Source organism: Palaemon carinicauda, chromosome 27, assembly GCF_036898095.1.
Source record: "Palaemon carinicauda isolate YSFRI2023 chromosome 27, ASM3689809v2, whole genome shotgun sequence".
NCBI lineage: Eukaryota > Metazoa > Arthropoda > Malacostraca > Decapoda > Palaemonidae > Palaemon > Palaemon carinicauda.
Window position 1 is genome coordinate 13,421,299 of NC_090751.1, and position 22,500 is coordinate 13,443,798.

The following is a 22,500-nucleotide window of genomic DNA, read 5'->3' on the forward strand; positions in this document are numbered from 1 at the left end:
TGTTACTTAAACATGTTTTATGCCAGCAGAAGCTCTTGCACTGTGGGTGTTCGTGAGTGATCATTATGATTATATAAGAGGGTTAAGAGATCTGGTGGGAGGGTTTTAGAACTTAGGCTCATTCATCAAAAATTCAAGGAATCCTTGTGGCTTTAGTGGGCTCTTTTTTCTCTTGAATAAATCAGCAACCAAATGGAAGACTCTATATCTTACGAATGGCAATGTTTATATATGCTGTGTACAGTGTGTGATAAATTATGCTAAGTAGTTGTTATTATTATTATTGTTGTTGTTGTTGTTGTTTTTACTAGTTAGGCTACAACCCTAGTTGGAAAAGCAGGATGCTGCAACCCATTGGGCTCCTATAGAGAAAATAGCCCAGTGAGGAAAGGAAATAAACTATATATGAGAAGTAATGAATCAAAAATATAAAATATTTTAAAATCAGTAACAACGTTAGAATAGATTTGACATATATCAACTATGAAAAGAGACTCATGTTAACCTGTTCAACATAAAAACATTTGATGTAAGTTTGAACTTCTAAAGTTCCACCCGATTCATTCAACTACGAGGTTAGGAAAATAATTCCACAGTCTGTCACAGTTGGAATAAAACTTATATAATATTGTGTATTGTTGAGCCTTATGATAAGAAGGCAACACTATTAGAATTAACTGCAAACTGAAATGTATGGTTATACAAAACATGCTGATGTATGGAAAAGGAGGATTTTGTAAACATACTGAATCCATAAATGGAATGAATTGTCGTTTTAAATTGACTAATAAGAAAAACTGTGGACTTGCAATGAGCTATCTAATCCCAACCGAATATAAGTTTAAGCCGTTTCAAGTTCCTCATTACTCCCTCCATAACACTATGATTGTATGCACACTACTAAATGTATAGGTGCAAAGTGCTGCAATCTGCAGAAAGTTCATTATTATTATTATTATTATTATTATTATTATTATTATTATTATTATTATTATTATTATTATTATTATTTGCTAAGCTACAACCCTAATTAGAAAAGCAAGATGCATAAGCCCAAGGGCTCCAACAGGGAAAAATAGCTCAGGGAGGAAAGGAAATAGGTAAACGTTAAACGTTATGAGGAATAATTAACAATTGATAAAATATTTTAAAGACAACAGCATCAAAACAGATATTTCATATATAAAGTATAAAAAGACTTATATCAGCCTGTTCAACATAAAAATATTTCATGCAAGTTTGAACTTTTTAAGTTCTGATTCAACTATTCGATTAGGAAGATCATTCCACAACTTGGTCACAGCTGGAATAATACTTCTAGAAAGTAGAATACTGTGTAGTATTGAGCCTCATAATGGATAAGGCCTGACTATTAGAATGAACTGCATGCCTAGTATTAAGAACAGAATGGAACTGTTCGGGAAGATCTGAATGTAAAGGATAATCAGAATTATGAAAAAATCCTATGCAACATGCATAACGAATTAATTGAACGACGGTGCCAGAGATTAATATTTAGACCAGGAATAAGAAATTTGATAGACCGTAAGTTCCTGTCCAACAAATTAAGATGAGAATTCTTAATTCTTTACAGCTAAACATAATGCTGTTGTGTCATCTGCCTCACTGCACACCATACAAAGCCTATCATTTGCATTCCCGTTTCCATAATTTTCTTTTAAGTCTTATAATTTATAACATTGTCTTCATTACTATTACTGCTTCCTTAGTGTTGAGTTCACCTATGTAATCTCTTTTGCCATTACTATTTACAAACCTCAGCTTGGTCATGTCCACTTTCTTTTCTTCTATTTTCATTTTATATACCAGTTTACTTTATATTTATTTCATGAGTTCTTGCTTTTTATACTTTCTTCTCCAATTTTATTGTTATTTCATGAGTTCTTGCTTTTTATACTTTCTTCTCCAATTTTATTGTTATTTCATGAGTTCTTGCTTTTTATACTTTCTTCTCCAATTTTATTGTTATTTCATGAGTTCTTGCTTTTTATACTTTCTTCTCCAATTTTATTGTTATTTCATGAGTTCTTGCTTTTTATACTTTCTTCTCCAATTTTATTGTTATTTCATGAGTTCTTGCTTTTTATACTTTCTTCTCCAATTTTATTGTTATTTCATGAGTTCTTGCTTTTTATACTTTCTTCTCCAATTTTATTGTTATTTCATGAGTTCTTGCTTTTTATACTTTCTTCTCCAATTTTATTGTTATTTCATGAGTTCTTGCTTTTTATACTTTCTTCTCCAATTTTATTGTTATTTCATGAGTTCTTGCTTTTTATACTTTCTTCTCCAATTTTATTGTTATTTCATGAGTTCTTGCTTTTTATACTTTCTTCTCCAATTTTATTGTTATTTCATGAGTTCTTGCTTTTTATACTTTCTTCTCCAATTTTATTGTTATTTCATGAGTTCTTGCTTTTTATACTTTCTTCTCCAATTTTATTGTCACATTTTTGCATACTTCTAAAAGACTTTCCTCAGTATTTCTCACATGGTTCCCTTAATTTTGTCTTCCACTATCGCCTTAACCAATCGTTCATCATCCGATGTAATGATGTTATGAAACAGCATCGCTTTTTATGATTTATTGTATTTTCAACTGGGCATAGTCTTTTTTACTGCTATCAGCTCTCAATAAGTATGTGGACGAAGTTTTCTTATAATAATAATAATAATAATAATAATAATAATAATAATAATAATAATAATAACAACACGTTAGGTTCTCAGTTTTCTTCATTTATGTTGTGAAGAAGAAGTTTACCAGACTCATTCGTTGACTGAATCTTTTGATTCTAAATTCTATGATTTTATATTGAATCTACAACGAGAATATCCATCCAATTACGAATATTATATTTTATCTATAATATTAGCCTTCAAAGAAGATGGACATTCTGATAAGTAGTAGTTATAAATGAAGAATTATGTTTCAAATATATTTCAGTAAAGTCTCGTTTGAAATATATAATTTCACAATTCATATTGTTCTGCAGATACTTAAGCCAATATTGTTAGTTTTACAATGATGTTGCTTTTAGATTCACGACGAGGCCAATTTTATCATACTTTTTATTCAACTGATGAAGGTTGCGCATCCCGACATTCGCTTATTTGTGTTGTTTACGTTTCGCGGTAGAGATCGGCCCGAGACTTGCGGACGTAGTAAATTCTATTATCTGCCCTCGCAATGGATGAAAAGGAAGATGGGGAGATTTCTGACGCGATCGAAGACAGTTTTGACGTAAGTACTCGCAAATACCACACTGCTATAAACAATACGCGTCCCTAAGACCTGCCCTTAGATGTGGCCGAAATAGGCCCATGTTGGGGTAAAAAGATGTGTACTGGATGCAGCAAGATTCCAAGTACAAACGAGGCTTGTTTTCGAGCCATTTTGGAGTTACCCGACAACATTAGTATTATGAAGATAGATGGCGGATATGGTGGATTGGTTTTCAAACGCTGTGCTATAGAGTTTAAGCTTTTAGGCTTACCATACACGCGATGTTCCCCCCAAGGTCTCAATGTAGGCTGTTTGGTGTACTACTGGTATTTCTAACAGATTTTCATGGATGGCAGGAAATTAATCAATTTTGGAAGCATCCAAGATAATATATCTAACCTAATCCACCAAGGGGGTGTATGTATGATAGCAGCCACCTTCGTGTATGACTACGGCTAACTTAGAATACAGCAGCGTTAGGGGGGGCGGTAGTTCCCCCCCCCCCCCCCCCCCCCCCCTTTAGGTAAGTAGATAAGGACACGGCTTGTAGGTTAGGTTTGGTGAGGGGAGTTGAGGTTAGTTGATGTCCATTTTCAATCCACTAGGGAAGAACTGGCCGCTGACATACAAAGACTCCTAACTTGCCATTGTTCTATAGCTATAAATACTATGCACAATCAGTTAGAGCATTAAAAAGAAATATTTTGAATCCCTTAAACCCCAGGGACAAATAAATAAATGGGGGGTTATGTATGATAGCGGCCACCTGTATGTATGATTGTGGCTAACTTGGAATACGGCAGTGGAAGGGGGGTCGCAGGAGGCTGTTAGGGCGCCCCCCCCCCCCCCCCCCCCCCCGTTAGGAAAGTAGGTAAGGACACAGCTTGTATGTTAGATTAGGGGCATAATTTTAGGCTAGTTGATTTCAATTTATAATCCAAAGGGGAGGAACTGGCAGCTGATATACAAAGGCTGCTAAATAGATATCATAATTATAATTATAAGTAAAAGATCTAAGACCAATTGCCCTTACAAATGCCTCATACAAAATATTTATGTCCCTCATGAACGATGAAATAGAAGAACACCTTGAGAGAAATATGCAGATGAAAGAAACGCAAGCCGCGTTCACAAAAGGAGGAAGAGTAGAAGATAACATATTTATTTTACAATACTCTGTAGAAGAAAGCTACAAAAGGAAGGAAAGTTTAATAGTAATTTCAATAGATTTCAAGAAAGCATATGACTCTATAAAGAGGGAAAAAATAATAGAAATTATGAAAGAATATAGAATACACCCAAATGTAATACAGTAGATATATTGGAAGAAATCTACGAAGGAGATAAAACCAAAATAAACATAGGATATGAATTAGATAAAGAATTTGAAGTAACGAGTGGGATAAAACAGGGATGTACGGGGTCAACTACTCTATTTAAACTAATTACATAAAAAATAATAAATGAATTAAAAAAAAAAGGAAAAGGCTTTGAAAACGAAATAATAAAGATAAGGGCATTGTTCTTTGCAGATGACGGTCTAATTGTAGCAAAAAATATAGTAGATGCAGAAGCAAACATAAAAATACTAGTAGAAATATGTAGAGAATGTGGGCTAGAAATAAACAAAAATAAGAGTCATATAATCATATATAATATGAAAGAAAAACCAGAAGAAATAGAGGGAATTAAAGTAACATATAGCATAAAATACTTAGGAATAGAGATAGAAGGGAAAAGAAATATGTTTAAAAAACAAAAGAAGAAAATGATGGAAAAGGCAGAGAAGCTAGCTAACCTAACCTACTCAATTATTGCGAAAAGCTGCCACAAAATACTGATAGGAAAAATGTAGCCTTACCCGGGATATTGTATGGCACGGCAGTAATGAACATAACAGAAAGCGAAATAAAACGATTACAGCAGATTGAAAACGGGGTAGGAAGAAAAATTTTGGGAGCACCATCATATGCAGCAGTAGCAACACTACGGGGAGAGATAGGAATGTCCGAAATGAAAACTAGGATAGCAGGAGGAAGGCTAAGGTTTGTGAAAGGGATAGAAGAGGGGAGAAATGATTTGCTGAAGACAATTCTGGAAGAAATGAAAGAAAATGAAAATAACAGGTGGATGAAAGAGACTAAGAAATGGATTAAAGATATGGAAATGAACGATAGAACCTTTAGAAGAATGGGAAGAGAAGAGCTTAAGGCCAAATTTAGAGAAGTAGATGGTAAAAAGTGGAGGGATGAGATAAAAGAGAAAAATAGTTTAGAAATATACGAACAAGAAGAAGGGCAAATAGGAGAAGAAATGTTAGGTAGTTTGTAGGGCTACGGCCAAGCGTCCTAATTTGCTTATTATCGCTCCGACTGTTATCTTGTATAGAATAAAAACGTTTGGAAATGGCCTACGGATCTTGAATATGTGCTTAAACGCACACTTTTATGTTTTTTGCTGAAAACCCTAAATTACTTGAAAATTTGTGGCTCGAGTTCTTACTCTGGCCACGAATCTTCTCGCTCCCGTAGTAGGTAAGGGGGGAGGGGGTCCGGGGGGCGAAGCCCTCCTGGGTAAGGTTACGGCTTTTAACATAGGTTAGGTGGGTTTTTTAAGTTAGCTTCTCCCGCCAAAATCGTTTTTAGAACGACGGCCACAGTTCAGAATATTCCAGTTTTCTACGAACTCGATTTTAGAATAACGGCCACAGTCCACCCCACTTTATAATATTCCCATTTTCTATGAATGAAAACGGATCTGGCCGTCACCCTACAAAGGCTCCGAAATGTTTTATGATAACAAACCTAATTCTATTACAGTGATACCTCGGTACTCGACCATAATCCGTTCGAGATCCGTGTTCGACCTCCGATTTGTTCGAGTACCGAATTTTTTTTCCCCATAAGAAATAATGGTATATATTCTATTCTGTTCCCAAGCACTCGAACAGGCCCAAAATATTAATAAAACGTGTACCTAAACAACAATAATTATCTAAATGTGTATGAAATTGGTCAGAAAATCCTATAAAACAATTTTAAACCATTTACTGTACTAAAATAAAACAATTTTAAACCATTTTCTGTACTGTAGTGAACATACCTTTGAGCAGCGGTTCGATGGCATACAGGGATGGATGTGGAGAGGATGGAAGGGGGAGGTTACTGCTTGGAAGGAGAGTCCCCTTCCATGATGTGGCGGGGTAGTTCTCCTTCAGGAGTTGTTTCTCTCTCCAATGAAAGGGTGGGCAGATCTATTTCAGGGGTTTCTTCTCTTCTTTGTCTCTTCTTTGGAGGAGAAACAGGCTTTGATGTAGCAGCTTTCTTTTCTTTTGTGAAAAACTGGTCTATTGTTAATTGTTTCTTCCTCCTCTGCAGTATTCTTCGAAAATGATACATGACACTATCATTAAACATATGCACTGCCCGGTTTGCTACTGCAATTTCTGGGTGGTATTTTTCAGCAAAAGCCTGCACATCTGCCCACTTGGAACAAATTTCATTGATGAGAGAACTTGGAACATCCTCCCTTACCTCATCCTCTTCTGAAGATTCCTGCTCCACAATCAGATCCTGCTGCTGTTGTTGTTGCAGGTGCAACAATTCCTCCACAGTCAACTCGGTAGAATGGCTTTCTACAAGCTCATCAATATCATCCTTGTCGACCTCAAGCCCCAAACTCCTGCCCATGACAACAATTTCCTCAACGACATCAGTGTCATCAGAAATTACAGGGGTAGCAGTGCTTGGACCCGCCTCTGGTTGGAAACCTTCAAACTCCCTCTCTGTGACACATGATGGCCACAGCTTACGCCAGGCAGAGTTCAATGTCCTATAGGTCACACCTCGCCAAGCTTGGTCAATCATGTTAACAGAGTTGAGGATGCTGAAGTGTTCCTTCCAGAATTCCTTTAGGGTCAACTTCGTGTCACTGGTCACTTCAAAACACTTTCTGAAAAGGGCCTTGGTATAGAGTTTTTTGAAGTTTGAAATGACCTGTTGGTCCATGGGCTGGAGTATGGGAGTAGTATTGGGGGGCAAGAATTTGATTTTGATAAAGCTGTATTCTTCTTTCAAGTCATCCTCGAGACCTGGAGGATGTGCAGGAGCATTGTCCATAACCAGAAGACATTTCATTGGCAAGCTCTTTTCAATGAGGTAAGCCTTAACCTGGGGGGCAAACACTTCGTTTATCCACTCAGTAAAGAATTGTCTTGTGACCCAAGATTTAGTGTTCGAGCGCCACATAACTGGTAGTGCACTTTTACAAATATTATTTCGTTTGAACACCCGGGGGTTGTCCGAGTGGTACACTAACAAGGGTTTGATCTTGCAATCGCCACTTGCATTTGCACACAGCAACAATGTTAGCCTATCTTTCATTGGCTTGTGACCTGGCATCTTCGTCTCGTCCTTGGTAATGTACGTATTGGCTGGCATTTTCTTCCAAAATAACCCAGTCTCATCACAATTAAAGACTTGTTGTGCGATCAAATTTTGTTCATTTATGTACCGATCGAATTCCCCCACGTATTTATCGGCTGCAATTTGATCCGAACTAGCTGCCTCCCCATGCCTAGTAACACGATGAATACCTGTTCTATTACGAAACTTTTCAAACCAACCCCGGCTCGCTTTAAATGTAAATGAATCACTTTCACTGGTACTCGGACTTTTCTTCACTAATTCTTCATAGATATGCAACGCTTTTTCACAAATGAACGCTTCACTAACACTTTCCCCGGCCAACTGTTTTTCTTTAATAAATATTAAAAGCAACTTTTCCATCTCCTCAATCACTTGTGGCCTTTGCTTAGTTACCGCCGTAACTCCCGTTGCAACATTCGCCTTCTTAATCATTTCTTTATGCTTTAAAAACGTAGAAATGGTCGACTTCGCCATTCCGTATTCTACCGCTAAATCGGACACTCGTACACCATTCTCATATTTCGCTATAATTTCCTTCTTCAACTCGATCGTTGTTCGCACTGTTTTCCTCTTCTCCTTCCCCTTAACACTCATTACTTTCTTGGGACTCATTATGAAAGCTAAAAAAGCAATTAAAAGCACTGAAAATCACTAAATCACAACGAATGCTGATCGCGCGTTGTCTGAGTGACGCTCTCGAGAGAACTGATGCTTCCCGAACAAGCGAGAGTGGCCGAGATGGCGCGATCATCACAAAGCCCATGCGGTCGTCACGTGTTCGGCTGGTCGAGTACCGAATTTTTGGTCGAGCACCGCAGCAAAAATTTCTCGAAAATTTTGGTCGAACTCCGAATTGTTCGAGTATAGAGTCGTTCGACTACCGAGGTATCACTGTATTATGTATAGAGCTAGGGCCAACTGTTTGAAATTAAACGATAGGAAAAGACATGAAGTAGGAGGTAGGGTAGAATGCAAACTATGTGGGGCAGTTAATGAAGACCTCGCCCACTTTATTCTTGAGTGTCCAGACCTCAGCGACGAAAGAAGAAAAATAGTGGAATTGCAACAGCCGTATGAAGAAGATAATAGGAAACGTGCTGTTCAAGAAAGAAGGAATAGAGAAAAGAAAAGAATATATCTATCAAATGTGGAAAAAAAGAGAGAAGAAAATGAAAAAATTAGAATAAAGAAGAAAACCAAGGAGGTGCCGATGGAAAGGCGAATCCCTCCGCCCAACAACAAGAACAAGAATATAATTTTTTTAGATTATAGCCAAATTTCCATCAGAAAGTGTTCGAACAGAGTGCTACCGGTACCGCTCGACCTAAAGATTGTTCATTATATTTTCATGTGACCTGCAACGGGTTGTTCGGGGCCTTGTTAGTGATCTATTTTCTTATTACGTTATGTTAGTTATTTATTAAATATTAAGAAATTGAAGGCAAAGTCCTCTTAGAATCATGCGTTCGAACAGTGTCCTTTTGGGTTGGTGCGTCGTAAGTTGTAAACTTTATCGATGGTTGTGCTTGTCAATGCGTTTTCACTTTTGCGAGTACTTGTTTTCTCAGTAAAATTGGATAACAGAATGGTTTTCATGGCAGATTTTCACGTGTTTTGACCCATGCATAGCGGTATTATTGCATAAGTTGCCATTGTTCAGTAGCTCTAAATACTATGCTCAATCGGTTAGAGCATTAACAAAAATATTTTGAATGCCATAAACCCCAGGCACAAATAAATAAATATCATAATTATATAATTTTTTAAAATTATAGCCAAATTCCAATCAGAAAGTGTTCGAACAGAGTGCTACTGGTACCGGTCGACCTAAAGATTGTTCATTATTTTTTCTTGTGACCTGCAACGGGTTGTTCGGGGGCTGGTTAGTGATCTATTTTCTTACTATGTTAGGTTAGTTATTAATTAGATATTAAAAAAAATTAAGGCGAAGTCCTCATAGAACCATGCTTTTGAACAGTGTCTTTGTTCTGTACAGTGAACCCTCGTTTATCGCGGTAGATAGGTTCCAGACGCGGGCGCGATAGGTGAAAATCCGCGAAGTAGTGACATCATATTTACCTATTTATTTAACATGTATATTCGGACTTTTAAAACCTTCCCTTGTAAGTAGTACTGTTAACAAACCACCCTTTAATGTACAGAACACTTAATGCATGTACTACAGCACCCTAAACTAAAACAGGCACAAATATTAAAGGCGATTTTATATTATGCGTTTCCTAAACACCTAAAAAGCACGATAAAAAATGGCAACCAATGTTTTGTTTACGTTCATCTCTGATAATAATGAAGAAACAAACTCATTTAGTGTACACATATATGTATAGGTTAGTTTTTGCATCGATTATATTGATTATACAGTACTGTATGTTGATTTTTTTATTACCAATGTTTTAGTTTACGTATTTTTCTTAGGACTTCCAAATGAAATCTTTTTCTTTATGACGCCGCCTGAAACGACGGCGTGTACGCTCAGAACAAACAAGGCATTTAACGCGCATGATGATAGTGATAAATAATGATACAGTACATACAGTATTTACAGTAAAAGCATTTACAAAATATGTTACCTTACAAATATAAATTATACAGTACTTGTACGTAGCAAAGCAGGAAAACAATTTACGAGAGAGAGAGAGAGAGAGAGAGAGAGAGATTGTTTTACGTACGTAAATGTAAATTTTAAACAAAAAAAATATTATAGGTTACAACATGTAGACTTTTAAAACCTTCCCTTTAACTTAATGCATACAGTACGTACATTACTAAACTATAAAACAGGCAGTAAGAATATTAAAGTGAAAAATGAAGATTGTTACTGTACTCACCACGAAAGAAGTTGAAGAAAAACTTGAATGGTGATGGCGATGAATTTGCTGCACAGTAGAAATGATGGTGATGAAGCTGATGATGTGTTCTACTGTGCAGTCAATGATAGTATTTTACGTCTCTTCAGACGGAGGTGTCTTTTCCTGGGACACCTCTTCAACTTCTTCCTGGGAAACTTCTTCAATTTCTTCCGAAGGCGTACTAGCAGGAGGAACTGGCTCTTTTTTGCGAGGCTGGAAGAACATTGTGATCGGAAGTTGTTGCCGCTGCTTCTTTTTTCGATCCAAGAGCATCCTGTAGGGAGTCATGATGTCATCGACCTTGTTGGAGAATTGCATCGAGCGAACCATATCCTCGTCCCACTCTTGTAACATTTCTTTCGCCTCCTTGATATGGTTGCAGAACTTGGCAAGCCGTTCTAATGTTAAGCCCGTTTCTTCGACATTTTCTTGGGTCTCTTCCTGGGTACTCTCACTCTCTTCCTCACTTGCCGATTTCGTCAGGTCTTCGAGGTCTGCGTCAGTTAGGGGCTGGGAATGGCAGTCCAACAACTCGTCGACGTCTTCAGTCGTCATGTCGCCAAACCCGTCACCTCCAATTATGGCAGCCAACTGCACAGATTTCCGTATTGCAGAGTGTTGGATTTCCGACGGAGTAAATCCCTTGTCGTCGTAAACAATATCGGGCCACAGCTTCTTCCAGCTCGCATTCACGGTTGCAGGTTTCATCTCTTGAAGTGCCTTCTGAATATTCTGCAGGCACGTGGCTATGGTGTACTGCCGCCAGTACGCCTTCAAGTTGAAATCTTCATCCTCGTCATCTTGGGCAGCATCCACACACGCAACGAGGTCCGCCAAGGTATTCTTCGTGTAGAGGGCCTTGAACGCCCTGATAACCCCCTGGTCCATCGGTTGAATTAATGACGTGGTGTTGGGTGGCAGGAACTCAACCTGAACGCCCTCACGCGACAGGTCAGTTGCGTGTCCACCAGCGTTATCCATAAGGAGAAGGATCTTGAATGGCAAGCCCTTCTCTAAGAGATATTCATGGACTTGCGGGATGAAACACTGGTGGAACCAGTTGGAGGTCAGCATCTTCGTAATCCATGCTTTTTGATTATGCATCCAGTACACGGGAAGGAGATTCTTATTTTTATTTTTCAAAGCGCGAGGATTTTTCGACTTATAAATAAGCCCCGGCTTTAACAAAAATCCAGCAGCATTGCCACACATCACGAGGGTAACGCGATCCTTGAATGCCTTAAAGCCAGAGGCTTTGGCTTCCTCTTTGAACAGGAAAGTTTGCGACGGCATTCTCTTCCAAAACAAGCCAGTCTCATCCATATTAAAGACTTGTTCCGGCTTGTATCCACCTTCGGCGATAATATTCTTGAACGTCTGGTTCACGTAAGTTTCAGCAGCGGCAGTGTCAGCGGAAGCAGACTCCCCATGCAGGGAAACGCTTTTCAGGGCGAAGTGTTTCTGAAACTTCGCGAACCATCCTTTGCTTGCGGAAAAACGTTTCTGAGGCTGGGAATCAGTGGATGTCCCTGGTTGAGGATCATCTGCATCATCATCATCTTCAGCATGGTTGCCGTCGTCGTCTTTAGGTTCCTTTGCAGCAAAATTCTCATATAAACTCAAAGCCTTTGTTTGGATGGTGTTCGTATCCAAGGCTATGTTCTTCTTCCGGCAGTCGGCAATCCACACAGCTAAAGCACCTTCCATGCGTACGATCGTTTTATTACGCGTTGTAACGACTCGCTTCGCTGATCTGCTAAAGGTGATTGCAGCCGTCTTTCTAATGTTCGCCTCGTCCTTTTTGATATAGCGAACAGTGGATTCGTTGATGCCAAAATGGCGGCCGGCGGCCGCGTAACTTCTACCATCTTTTAACATGTCGAGAAGCGTAACCTTCTCAGCTATCGTCATCATCCTTCGGTGGCGTTTAGGCTCACTACCAGTCTTACTAGAAGCAGAACGCTTGGGAGCCATTGTACAGTAGGATTTAACAGAAAGTTCAACAAAAAGTTCAACTTAAAACAGTCGCACACAGCACAGATTAAACTTCACAAACTTAAGAACGTCTACTCAGCGATACGCGGAAAGAGAAAGTGAACAATCCAGCCCCGCGAGAACTTTGATGCTGCGGGTAGAAGATGCGGGCAAAACACCAATCACAGGCTAGATAACAAAACTTGAGTTCTGATTCGTCATCTATCAGCGCTTGAACCAATCACAACCCGTCTTACAGTACTATGATGCGTTGGTTACTCATAGAAGATGCCCCGCGCATACTGAACGTACGTAGATTAAGTACAATGCCGTAATAATAATAAATAATGATAATAATACTGTACAGTAATAATAATAATAATAATGATAATAATAATAACAATAATAATTTTATTAACAACAACAACAATAATAATAATAATAACAATAATAATAAAAATTTACGTACGCTATTTTACGCCTCTCTCTCTCTCTCTCTCTCTCTCTCTCTCTCTCTCTCTCTCTCTCTCTCTCTCTCTCTCGTACGCTTATTCGAAATGTGATTTTTGCAACAAAGAATATTATTGGATGCAGTACTGTACTACGTACGTATACATACAAAAGATTCATGGAAAAGAAGCACATCCATTACAGTACACACCATTCTAATATGGTATGACTGCATCTGATTTGCGTTTCATGTTCGATTTAATTTTACTACGTACTGAATTATCGTATGATCACATTCTCTTTTCGTGTTTTATTTCTTTCTGTGCTGAATTATATATCATATGTAATGCAATGAACAATCAGTAAGAGCAGATATTACTAATTACAGTATTAATGGAATTACAGGTAACAAAATATCGTATTTGGTTGTCTTCAGATTTCGCGGTATTTTTGAATTTTCCGGAAAATCCGCGATATGTATATATATATGGGTTATGGGTGAATCCGCGATTGTCGAACCGCGAAGTAGCGAGGGTTCACTGTAACCAACATACAAACCACGCTATTTAATAGGGGTTATTACTTTCGGCGTAGCTGAAAGGACGAGTCATTAGAATTTTAACGAGGGTTTACTACCCCACCGCTAGTTAGCGGGGGTAGGGAGGGTAGCCCATCTCCTCCTGATGTGCGCCCACAAGAGGCGCGCCAACGCACGCAGGTTCCAGCTGCGCGCCGCGCGCACGAGATATCTCTCCTGCGCGCCCATCAACTTCTAGAGCACATGGACTCTTCACCTTGATCCTGAGCGTCTGCGCGCGCGAATATTCGCCTTCACGCGCGCGTGTGCGCAATCTGATACCTGTGCACTCTGTGAAGTCTCCTGCGCGCGCCCCTACGGGCCATCACTCGCCCGCGAGCCCTCGCAATCGCCCTTGCGCGCGCGCCATCGGTCTCCCACGCGCGCGACCCCGGGTATTCCTCATCACGTGATCGCCAATACCATCCCACGAGTGAGGCTGCAGGACAATGCGCGGTAAGGTCACCATCGCCGCATTCCTACCCCACAAGCGCAGAACAGAGCGCTCGCCAGTAGGGGGGAAGGTTCCAGAAAGGCCCAGGGACATTTCTTCTTTATCCTCTTTCTTTTCAGGCAAACCCCCCTAAGGAAATTCCTCCCAGGGATCCGTTGATCCCTTTCCCTCCAGAGGGAGTGTTCGACAGCACAGCCGGCATCCCTGGTTTGGGGCTCTAATCAGAGCGGTAGCACAGGCTTTCAAGCCTGTTCTCTCTGAGTTGGGCTACAAATCCGTGGCTGCATCTACTCCCCTGAAGAGGAAGAGAGGAGTTTCGGACGCGGTGACTTCTCCGAGGACGAAGCCGTCTCTTCGTAAGTCTTCGAGGCAGGCCCCCTCCCCCCCAGACTTTTTCTCCCTCCCCTTCGGACGAGGACTTCCTGTCTTCAGGGGAGTCACGTAAGGTGAGACGTTCCCCTATCGTACCATTGAGGGAAACTCCACCTCGCGCTGAAAAGTCTTCTCGGGTAGGGGTGGAGAAGAGTCTACCTCCGTCGTTGTTAGAGTCCTGCATCCCTCCCAGGAGGGAGTCGAAGGACTCCAAGACTGTACCAATGTCCTCAGCAAGACTTATACTAGAGCCAGCCAGTCACTCGTAGAACGTCCGCGAGTCTCTCCGGGAAGAGCCTTTGGGGACAGGAGACTTCGCTGCTAGTCCTTCCGGAGGAGAGCTTTAGGAGTCAGAACATGCATTCTGGCAGGTTCTGACTCTTATCAGGACTCTCAATGGGTTTGCGGACCCAGAGATTCCTCCTCGGGAGGGCAAAGACACGGTCTTGGACCTAGTTTTTGGGACTCAAAAACCCTCTAAGGCCAGTGCAGCTTTGCCCTTGTCTCAAGGGGTTAAGAGTGCCAGGGACAAGATCGCAGTCCAGCTCTCAGAGCTTGCCTCCTCCAGCCGATCCAGTGCCGGCAACAAGCTTCTCCCACCTCCTCGTGTACAGCAGAGGAGGTACTTTGAGATCGTAGAGGAGCCTTGTTTAGCTCTTCCCCTTCACCATTCATTGGAAGAGCTTAGCATGGGAGTCCCTCTTGAGAGACTCTCCAACCGGCAGGTCGCGTTCTCGGCAACTGAGATCCTTAGTCAGGAGAAGGTTGCGAAGTGTGCCATGCAGGCCACTTAGTGGCTGGATATCTGGCTAGGGACTTTAGGTATCCTGTTACGTTCGGAGGATTTATCCAAAGAACGTACGAGGAAAGCTATGGAGACCTTTTTACTCTCTGGTACTCGCACGATCGAGTTTCTGGCCCACCAAGTCTCGAACTTGTGGGCAAACACCATCCTGAAACGTCGGGATGCAGTTTCTGAGAGGTTCTAGCAGAAGGTCTCTAGCACCGAGATCAGCAGGCTCAGACATTCTTCCGTTATGGGAACGAACCTGTTTGAGCCTAAGGACGTGGAGCATGCCGCTGAGAAGTGGAAGAAGTCCCACCAAGACTCCCTCCTACGTAGGACTTTGACATCCAAGCCCTATAAACCTCCAGCACCCCAGCAGCCACGTCCTACCGAGACCACGAAACCGACAACGGCAGCGAAGACAGTGGTGTCTAAGCCCTTTCCTGCCAAGGATAGGAAAGGCAAGAAGCCCTCCAGGGGAGGGAAGAATCCTAGAGGGAGCAGCCGAGGCCGCAAACGCTAGGATTGTCAGTCCCCCCTGCATGTCCACCAGTGGGGGGATGCCTACAAAGTTGCACAACCAGGTGGCAGCAACTCGGGGCTGATTCCTGGACGATTTCCGTAATCAGTCAAGGATATTGCTTCCCGTTCACAACATCTCTACCTCCCCTGACAACGAATCCAGTGTCATTGAGCTCCCTTGCCATGGGATCAGCAAGGGGGCAGGCCCTTCAGGCAGAAGTCCAGACCATGTTGAAGAAGGGCGCTCTCCAGGAGGTCCTCGACGGGTCTCCAGGCTGCTTCAGTCGACTCTTTCTTGTAAAGAAGGCGTCTGGAGGCTGGAGACCAGTCATCAACCTCTCGGCTCTGGACAAGTTTGTCAAGCAAACTCCGTTCAGCATGGAGACCGCAGACACGGTTAGACTTGCAGTGAGACCGCAAGACTTCATGTGTACATTGGATCTGAAGGACGCGTACTTCCAGATCCCAGTTTATCCGTCTTCAAGGAAGTACTTAAGATTCAGCCTAGACAACAAGGTGTACCAGTTCAAGGTGCTGTGTTTCGGTCTCTCCACAGCACCACAGGTTTTCACCAGAGTGTTCACCCTAATATTGTCATGGGCACACAGGATCGGCATCCGTCTCCTCCGTTATCTGGACGACTGGCTGATCCTAGCAGACTCTGAGTCATCCCTTCTTCGACACCGAGACAAACTTCTGGGACTTTGCCAAGATCTGGGGATCATGGTAAATCTCGAGAAGTCCTCTCTGCTTCCCACTCTAAGACTGGTTTACCTAGGCATGATTATAGACACCAATCTCCACAAAGCCTTCCCATCGGACGACAGGATAGCAAGGCTGAGAAGGGTCACAAGGCCTTTCCTCAGACGAGAAGATCTTCCAGCCCAATCGTGGTTATGTCTCCTCGGTCACCTCTCATCCTTGGCTCGTCTAGTTCCCAACGGTCGCCTCAGGATGAGATCCCTCCAGTGGCGACTCAAGTCCTCATGGAATCAACGTTGCGATTCCCCGGACGTCATGATCCCTATGGGACCTGCGGAACGGACGGACCTCCAGTGGTGGGTGACAGACGAGAACCTACGAAGAGGAGTGGATCTTCTCATCCTTCCCCCGGATTTGATGCTGTTTTCGGACGCCTCAAAGAAAGGGTGGGGGGGCCCACGTTCTGCACCACAGGACCTCAGGCCTGTGGTCAGAATCAGAAAAGTGCCTCCATATAAATCTTCTAGAGATGAAGGCCGTTTTCTTGGCCCTTCAGCAGTTCCAACAATACCTGCAGGTCACTCCGTGGTGGTGATGAGCGACAACACCACAGTAGTGGCTTACATCAACAAGTAAGGAGGTACCTTTTCGAAGCAGCTATCCCATCTTGCAGTAGAGATACTGAGATGAACTGAAGTCCATTCGATTCTACTATCGGCACATTTTATTCCAGGCAAGAATAATGTGCTCGCCAACAATCTGAGCAGAGCGTCTCAGATAGTGAGTACCAAGTGGTCTTTGGATCATCTAGTAGCCAACAAAGTCCTGACTTTGTGTGGTTCCCCGACTGTGGATCTGTTCGCGACAGCTCTGGACTTCAAGCTTCCGCTGTACTGCTGCCCAGTCTCGGATCCCAAGGCTCTCTGGCAAGATGCTTTCCAACAACGGTGGGACAACATCGACGTGTACGCCTTTCCCCCCATTCTGTCTGATGAGGAGGGTGCTCAACAAGAACAGAATATCGGTCAATCTTTCAATGACCCTCATAGCTCCGCTATGGCATCACGCGGAATGCTTTCCGGACCTTCTGCAGCTACTAACGGAACTTCCGAGAGAACTCCCTCCGCGACACGATCTACTCAGGCAACCACATGCCAACATCTTCCACAAACCCGTAGCTTCGTTATGACCTCACGCCTGGAGACTATTCAGCATCTCCTCGCTGAGAGAGGATTTTTGCAACAAGTTGCGATTAGGATGTCTGGACATCTGCGAAAATCATCCTCATCTGTCTACCAGGCAAAGTGGAAAGTCTTCTGTGGTTGGTGTCGTGGAAGGGGTATCTCTCCACTCGATGCCACTATTCCAGCAATAGCGGAGTTCCTCGTGTATTTGCGGGAAGAAATGCGCCTTTCAGTCTCGGCGGTGAAAGGCTATCGCTCAGCCTTAAGTCTAGCCTTCAGGCTCAAAGGAATGGACATCTCTTCCTCGCTGGAACTTTCCCTACTCATACGAAGTTATGAACTTACCTGCCCTCAGTCGGAGGTGAGACCTCCTCCATGGAACGTGGTTCGAGTTCTCAGGTCTCTTAAGAGATCTCCCTATGAACCATGACGGCAGGCTTCAGATCGCCACCTAACTTGGAAGACGGTGTTCCTGCTAGCATTGGCTTCGGCTAAGCGAGTCAGTGAACTTCATGGTCTCTCATATGACATCGCCCATTCAAGGGGATGGGGGGAGGTAACGTTCAAATTCGTCCCTGAGTTTATTTCTAAGACTCAATATCCGGGGGTGCCAGACCCTCGGTTCGACTCCTTCCAGATTTTGAGTCTTCGTTCTGTAACAGATGACCCAGACCATCTCCTACTGTGCCCAGTAAGGAGTCTGAGGCTATATCTCAAAAGAACGGCTGCAGTCCGTCCCCAGCTGCAAGCATTGTTTGTTAGCACTGGGAGGACTAAGAGGAGGGTCACCAAGAACACCATCTTGGCATGGATTCGTAGGGCGATCCACCTGTCCCTGAATCCAGACCCTCCTCCGTCACGTCACCCTAGTGCACATGATGTCAGGGGCGTAGCTACGTCCCTGGCCTTCAAGAAAAATTTCTCAGTGACGCAGGTTCTTCAAGCTGGGGTGTGGAAGCGTCAGACGACCTTCACAGCCCACTACCTGCAAGACGTGACCCACAGGAGGCTCGATACGTTTTCTATCAGCCCTGTGGTGGCTGCACAACAGCTGGTTTGAAACCTCAGTCTCCTTAGTGGACAGGTAGCAGAAGGTTGAGGGCATTGTTACCCGGTCTTAGTCTGCATGAATGAAAAGGTTTGTCTGGCCCTTATTCTTTTCTTCGTCTCCCCTCTCCTGGGGAAAGCAGCATGTTGGGTTCTCTGCACAGCTGACCTCAAACCACTGCAGGTAAACCATGTTTCCTTGTATTCCTAGTATTAAGATAATACTGTCACGTCCCCATATCCTGACGAGGTGGTATTGGGAGGGTCCTAGCCTAAAGTTTCCATTTAAAGGACTACAGGTCAACTTCCTAGGACGAGTCACACTTTATTATACCTTTACACACAGCTTGCGTAGGCCGCAGTCCTTGCATAGCAAGGTTCTAGCGAGGTGCAGGGACTCCTTATTACTGAGTGCGAACACACTCAAATATTGAGTCCCCGCGCCAAGCCAAAAGCCAGTAATGGCAGGGACTTTTCACCCTTCCTAATGGGTGCGTCACCCCTATTAAATAGCGTGGTTTGTATGTCAGTTACGGAACAAATGACAAATTCGTAGATAATTTGTATTTTTCAAACCATGGCTATTTAATCAAAATTGCCCGCCAGCCCTATCCCCCTTGAAGTCCTACCTCCAAGCAAATTGAGCTCAAGCACAGGTGTGTGTGTGTGGGAGGGGGTTAGCAGGCTACCCTCCCTACTCCCCGCTAACTAGCAGTGGGGTAGTAAACCCTCGTTAAAGTTCTAATGGCTCGTCATTTCAGCTACACCGAAAGTAATAACCCCTATTAAATAGCTAAGGTTTGTATAGTTAGGAAAAATACAAATTATCTACGAGTTTGTCATTTTTCTGTTGGTGCATGCTAAGTTGTAAAGTTTGTCGATGGTTGTACTTGTCAATGTGTTTTCACTTTCCCGAGTACTTGTTTTCTCAGTAAAATTGGATAACAGAATGGTTATCATGGCATATTTTCACGTGTTTTGAAAGAATTTTATGATGATTTTTCTCGCAAATCCATAAGTTGTGGAGTTGGTCCAATCGATACCCAACTACACAACTAAGGATTTGGACCAATAATCATCATCAGATTTGTTCCAAACATTTGAAAATATGCCAGAAGAAACATTCTGTTATCCACTGGGAATTATTGGCAACTTATGCAAATTTACCTGCATAGCTATATGGATCCTTTTCATGAGATATTAAAACACTTTAAAATATGCATAAATATGGTTGTACAACTTAACCTTGCATTAGAACCAGGATAAAATGTTGTTTCCAGACATATTTCCGTGTGTTTTAGCTGGTTTTAATTTCCACTATTACTGGTGTAGTTCGGGTGGCTTATGTGTTAACGTCCCTGACTGGGATTCGAGTCCCGCTCAAACCCATTGGTCGCTGCAACCTCACGATCCTTGTGTGCTAAGGATGTGAGATTGGGATAACCAATAGGTGTATCTGCTAAGCCATCAGCAGTCATTGCCTGGCCCTCCTTGGTCCTAGCTTGGGTGGAGAGGGGGCTTGAGCACTGATCATATGTATATATGGTCAGTCCTTACAAATGTCCAAAGAGACATGAAAATACTCTTGAAAAACCATATTCCTTATATAAAGCAGTGACTCGTGAAGTTATTTTAATAGATTTTCACCCATTCTTATCCCTCTATATATAATGAGTTACAGTAACCCGACATGTTGTAACGTCAACTAACTTAAGGTTGGTGTAGATTAATATTAAGTTGTTGTGGAATTTTCTTATTTTGAAGGAATAATACATGAAGCTTGAGTTAAGTGTTGGAATGATTAATTTAAAGATTGTCTTACTACTTATGAGTGGTTTTGATGATAATGGTAGAAATTGGTGTGCTGGAAAGAGATATGTGAGGTTGATGAGCTTTCTGAGTACAGTACTTTACTAGTATATAGCGTCTTGATTTATAGGTTTTATATAAGATTCATCTGTGATTTAATTGTTAAAGAATAATTATATCATTGGCAGTTCCTGCCATTTTTCTAGAACCATCATTCTATAAGAAATTATTTGTTGCTTAAATTTTTATAGCCATACTGTACTAATAGTAGATTCCTGATACAAAACATCCAGGAAGATAAGAAGTGAATATCAGGTGCTGCAATGTATTTAGTAAAATGGAGAATGGTGTTAGATAAAATAATAGTTCTTATTCATCATTTTACTTATTTTTCACTTTTTCAGCTGACATACAAGCCAGTTGTTCGACCAAATGAAGCTCAGTATCGATGTGTACCCCGACAGCTGCCGTCAAGTGATGAAGATTATTCATCAGATTCAGACTCTGATATTAGTGCTATCAAGAAGAGAAAGCAGAATGCTAGTAAAATGGATACCAGTGGAACTGGAAGGTGAGCATGGGTTATGTTGATTTAATTTTTGTGCATGAATTTTTTATGCTTTTTAGTTTATTTTGTCAATTGGTCAGCTTTCTTAGAGGTAAGGAAGTGTATTTTTGTCTAGATTGTTATCTAGTGACCAGGTTTATAGATATATGGTAATCATTTGTTGTCATTAAAGAAGGTGATGAATGCAAGAGTTGATGGGAGAAGTACAAGAGGAAGGCCAAGGTTTGGGTGGATGGATGGTGTGAAGAAAGCTCTGGGTGATAGGAGGATAGATGTGAGAGAGGCAAGAGAACGTGCTAGAAATAGGAATGAATGGCGAGCGATTGTGACGCAGTTCCGGTAGGCCCTGCTGCTTCCTCCGGTGCCTTAGATGACCGCGGAGGTAGCGGCAGTAGGGGATTCTGTGGGAGGTTGGGCTGTGGCACCCTAGCAGTACCAGCTGAACTCGGCTGAGTCCCTGGTTAGGCTGGAGGAACGTAGAGAGTAGAGGTCCCCTTTTTTGTTTTGTTTCTTTGTTGATGTCGGCTACCCCCCAAAATTGGGGGAAGTGCCTTTGGTATATAGGTAGATAGATAGAATTAAGATTACAGATTTTAAAACTATTATGTATTTTTCCTACTATATAAACCTGAGTCCTTTACTAGGAGCATGACTTCAGGGATGCTAGAACTGCCATTTAAACTTTTAATGAGCTAAGCATAGTTGCCTGTTGGGTGGCAGGTGAGGAGTAACCCTTTCTGTGACCTCCAACCTAAGACTTTTTGTGGTGGTTGAGGTTGCCAGTGTAACTTGAAATACTTTGTCTGTATAGTTAGAAAAAATACAAATTTCTTTAAGAATTCATTGTTCTTACACAAATACAAAGCATTGTCCTCTAATAGAGACTCATCCATAGGGGGATGAAGTCTTCATAACTAAACTGGCAGGTAACTAACCATGGAAATACCAATGCACTTCTTTCCTGAGGAAGAGGGAAAGTTATGACTTGTCAACCTCCTAACTACCTGAGCATGAAACGCTGCAGGTGTTGGTCTGTACCCCTGTCAGGAGACTGGTGGGCGGACTCGGAAAAACAAATGTCTGAATGTTTGCTCATTTTGAGAAATGGTTATGCCTACATACGAGGAGAGGAGGGGGGAGATACTTTGATACTAACTTTGTATGCAAGGAAAAGTACAGGGGGTCCTCGACTTACGACATTGATCCGGTCTGAAGACTCGGTGTAACCCGAATTTCAATGTAAGTCGGAACATCATAAATAAATTACTCTAAATGTACTGTACTGTAAAGTATTGTATTTTAATAAAATGTAATAAATAACATAAAAAAAGTATTAGAAAAAGAGAAAACAATTCCTTACCACATGAATTAAAGTAAATATTAATAAAAAATTGAACAATTCCTTACCTTATTCCTGTGGTTGGCTTGCCCACTGGAAGGGATGTTGTAAGGGACAAAGAGACAGGTTTATTGTGGAGAGAAAGTTGCAGAAGATACTGGAGAAACTGGG

The 22,500-nt window shown here is 41.8% G+C and overlaps 1 protein-coding gene across 1 annotated transcript in view; it reads left to right on the forward strand.

Moving 5' to 3' along the window:
* Window positions 1–3,107: 3,107 nt before the first annotated feature.
* Phax (phosphorylated adaptor for RNA export) overlaps window positions 3,108–22,500 on the forward strand; it is a 56,209-nt gene continuing 36,816 nt past the window's right edge. The window contains exons 1-2 of the mRNA XM_068350747.1: window positions 3,108–3,265; window positions 20,827–20,993. Coding sequence (XP_068206848.1) covers window positions 3,212–3,265; window positions 20,827–20,993 — 221 coding nt within the window. The 5' untranslated portion in view covers window positions 3,108–3,211. The remainder of the gene's footprint in view (window positions 3,266–20,826; window positions 20,994–22,500) is intronic.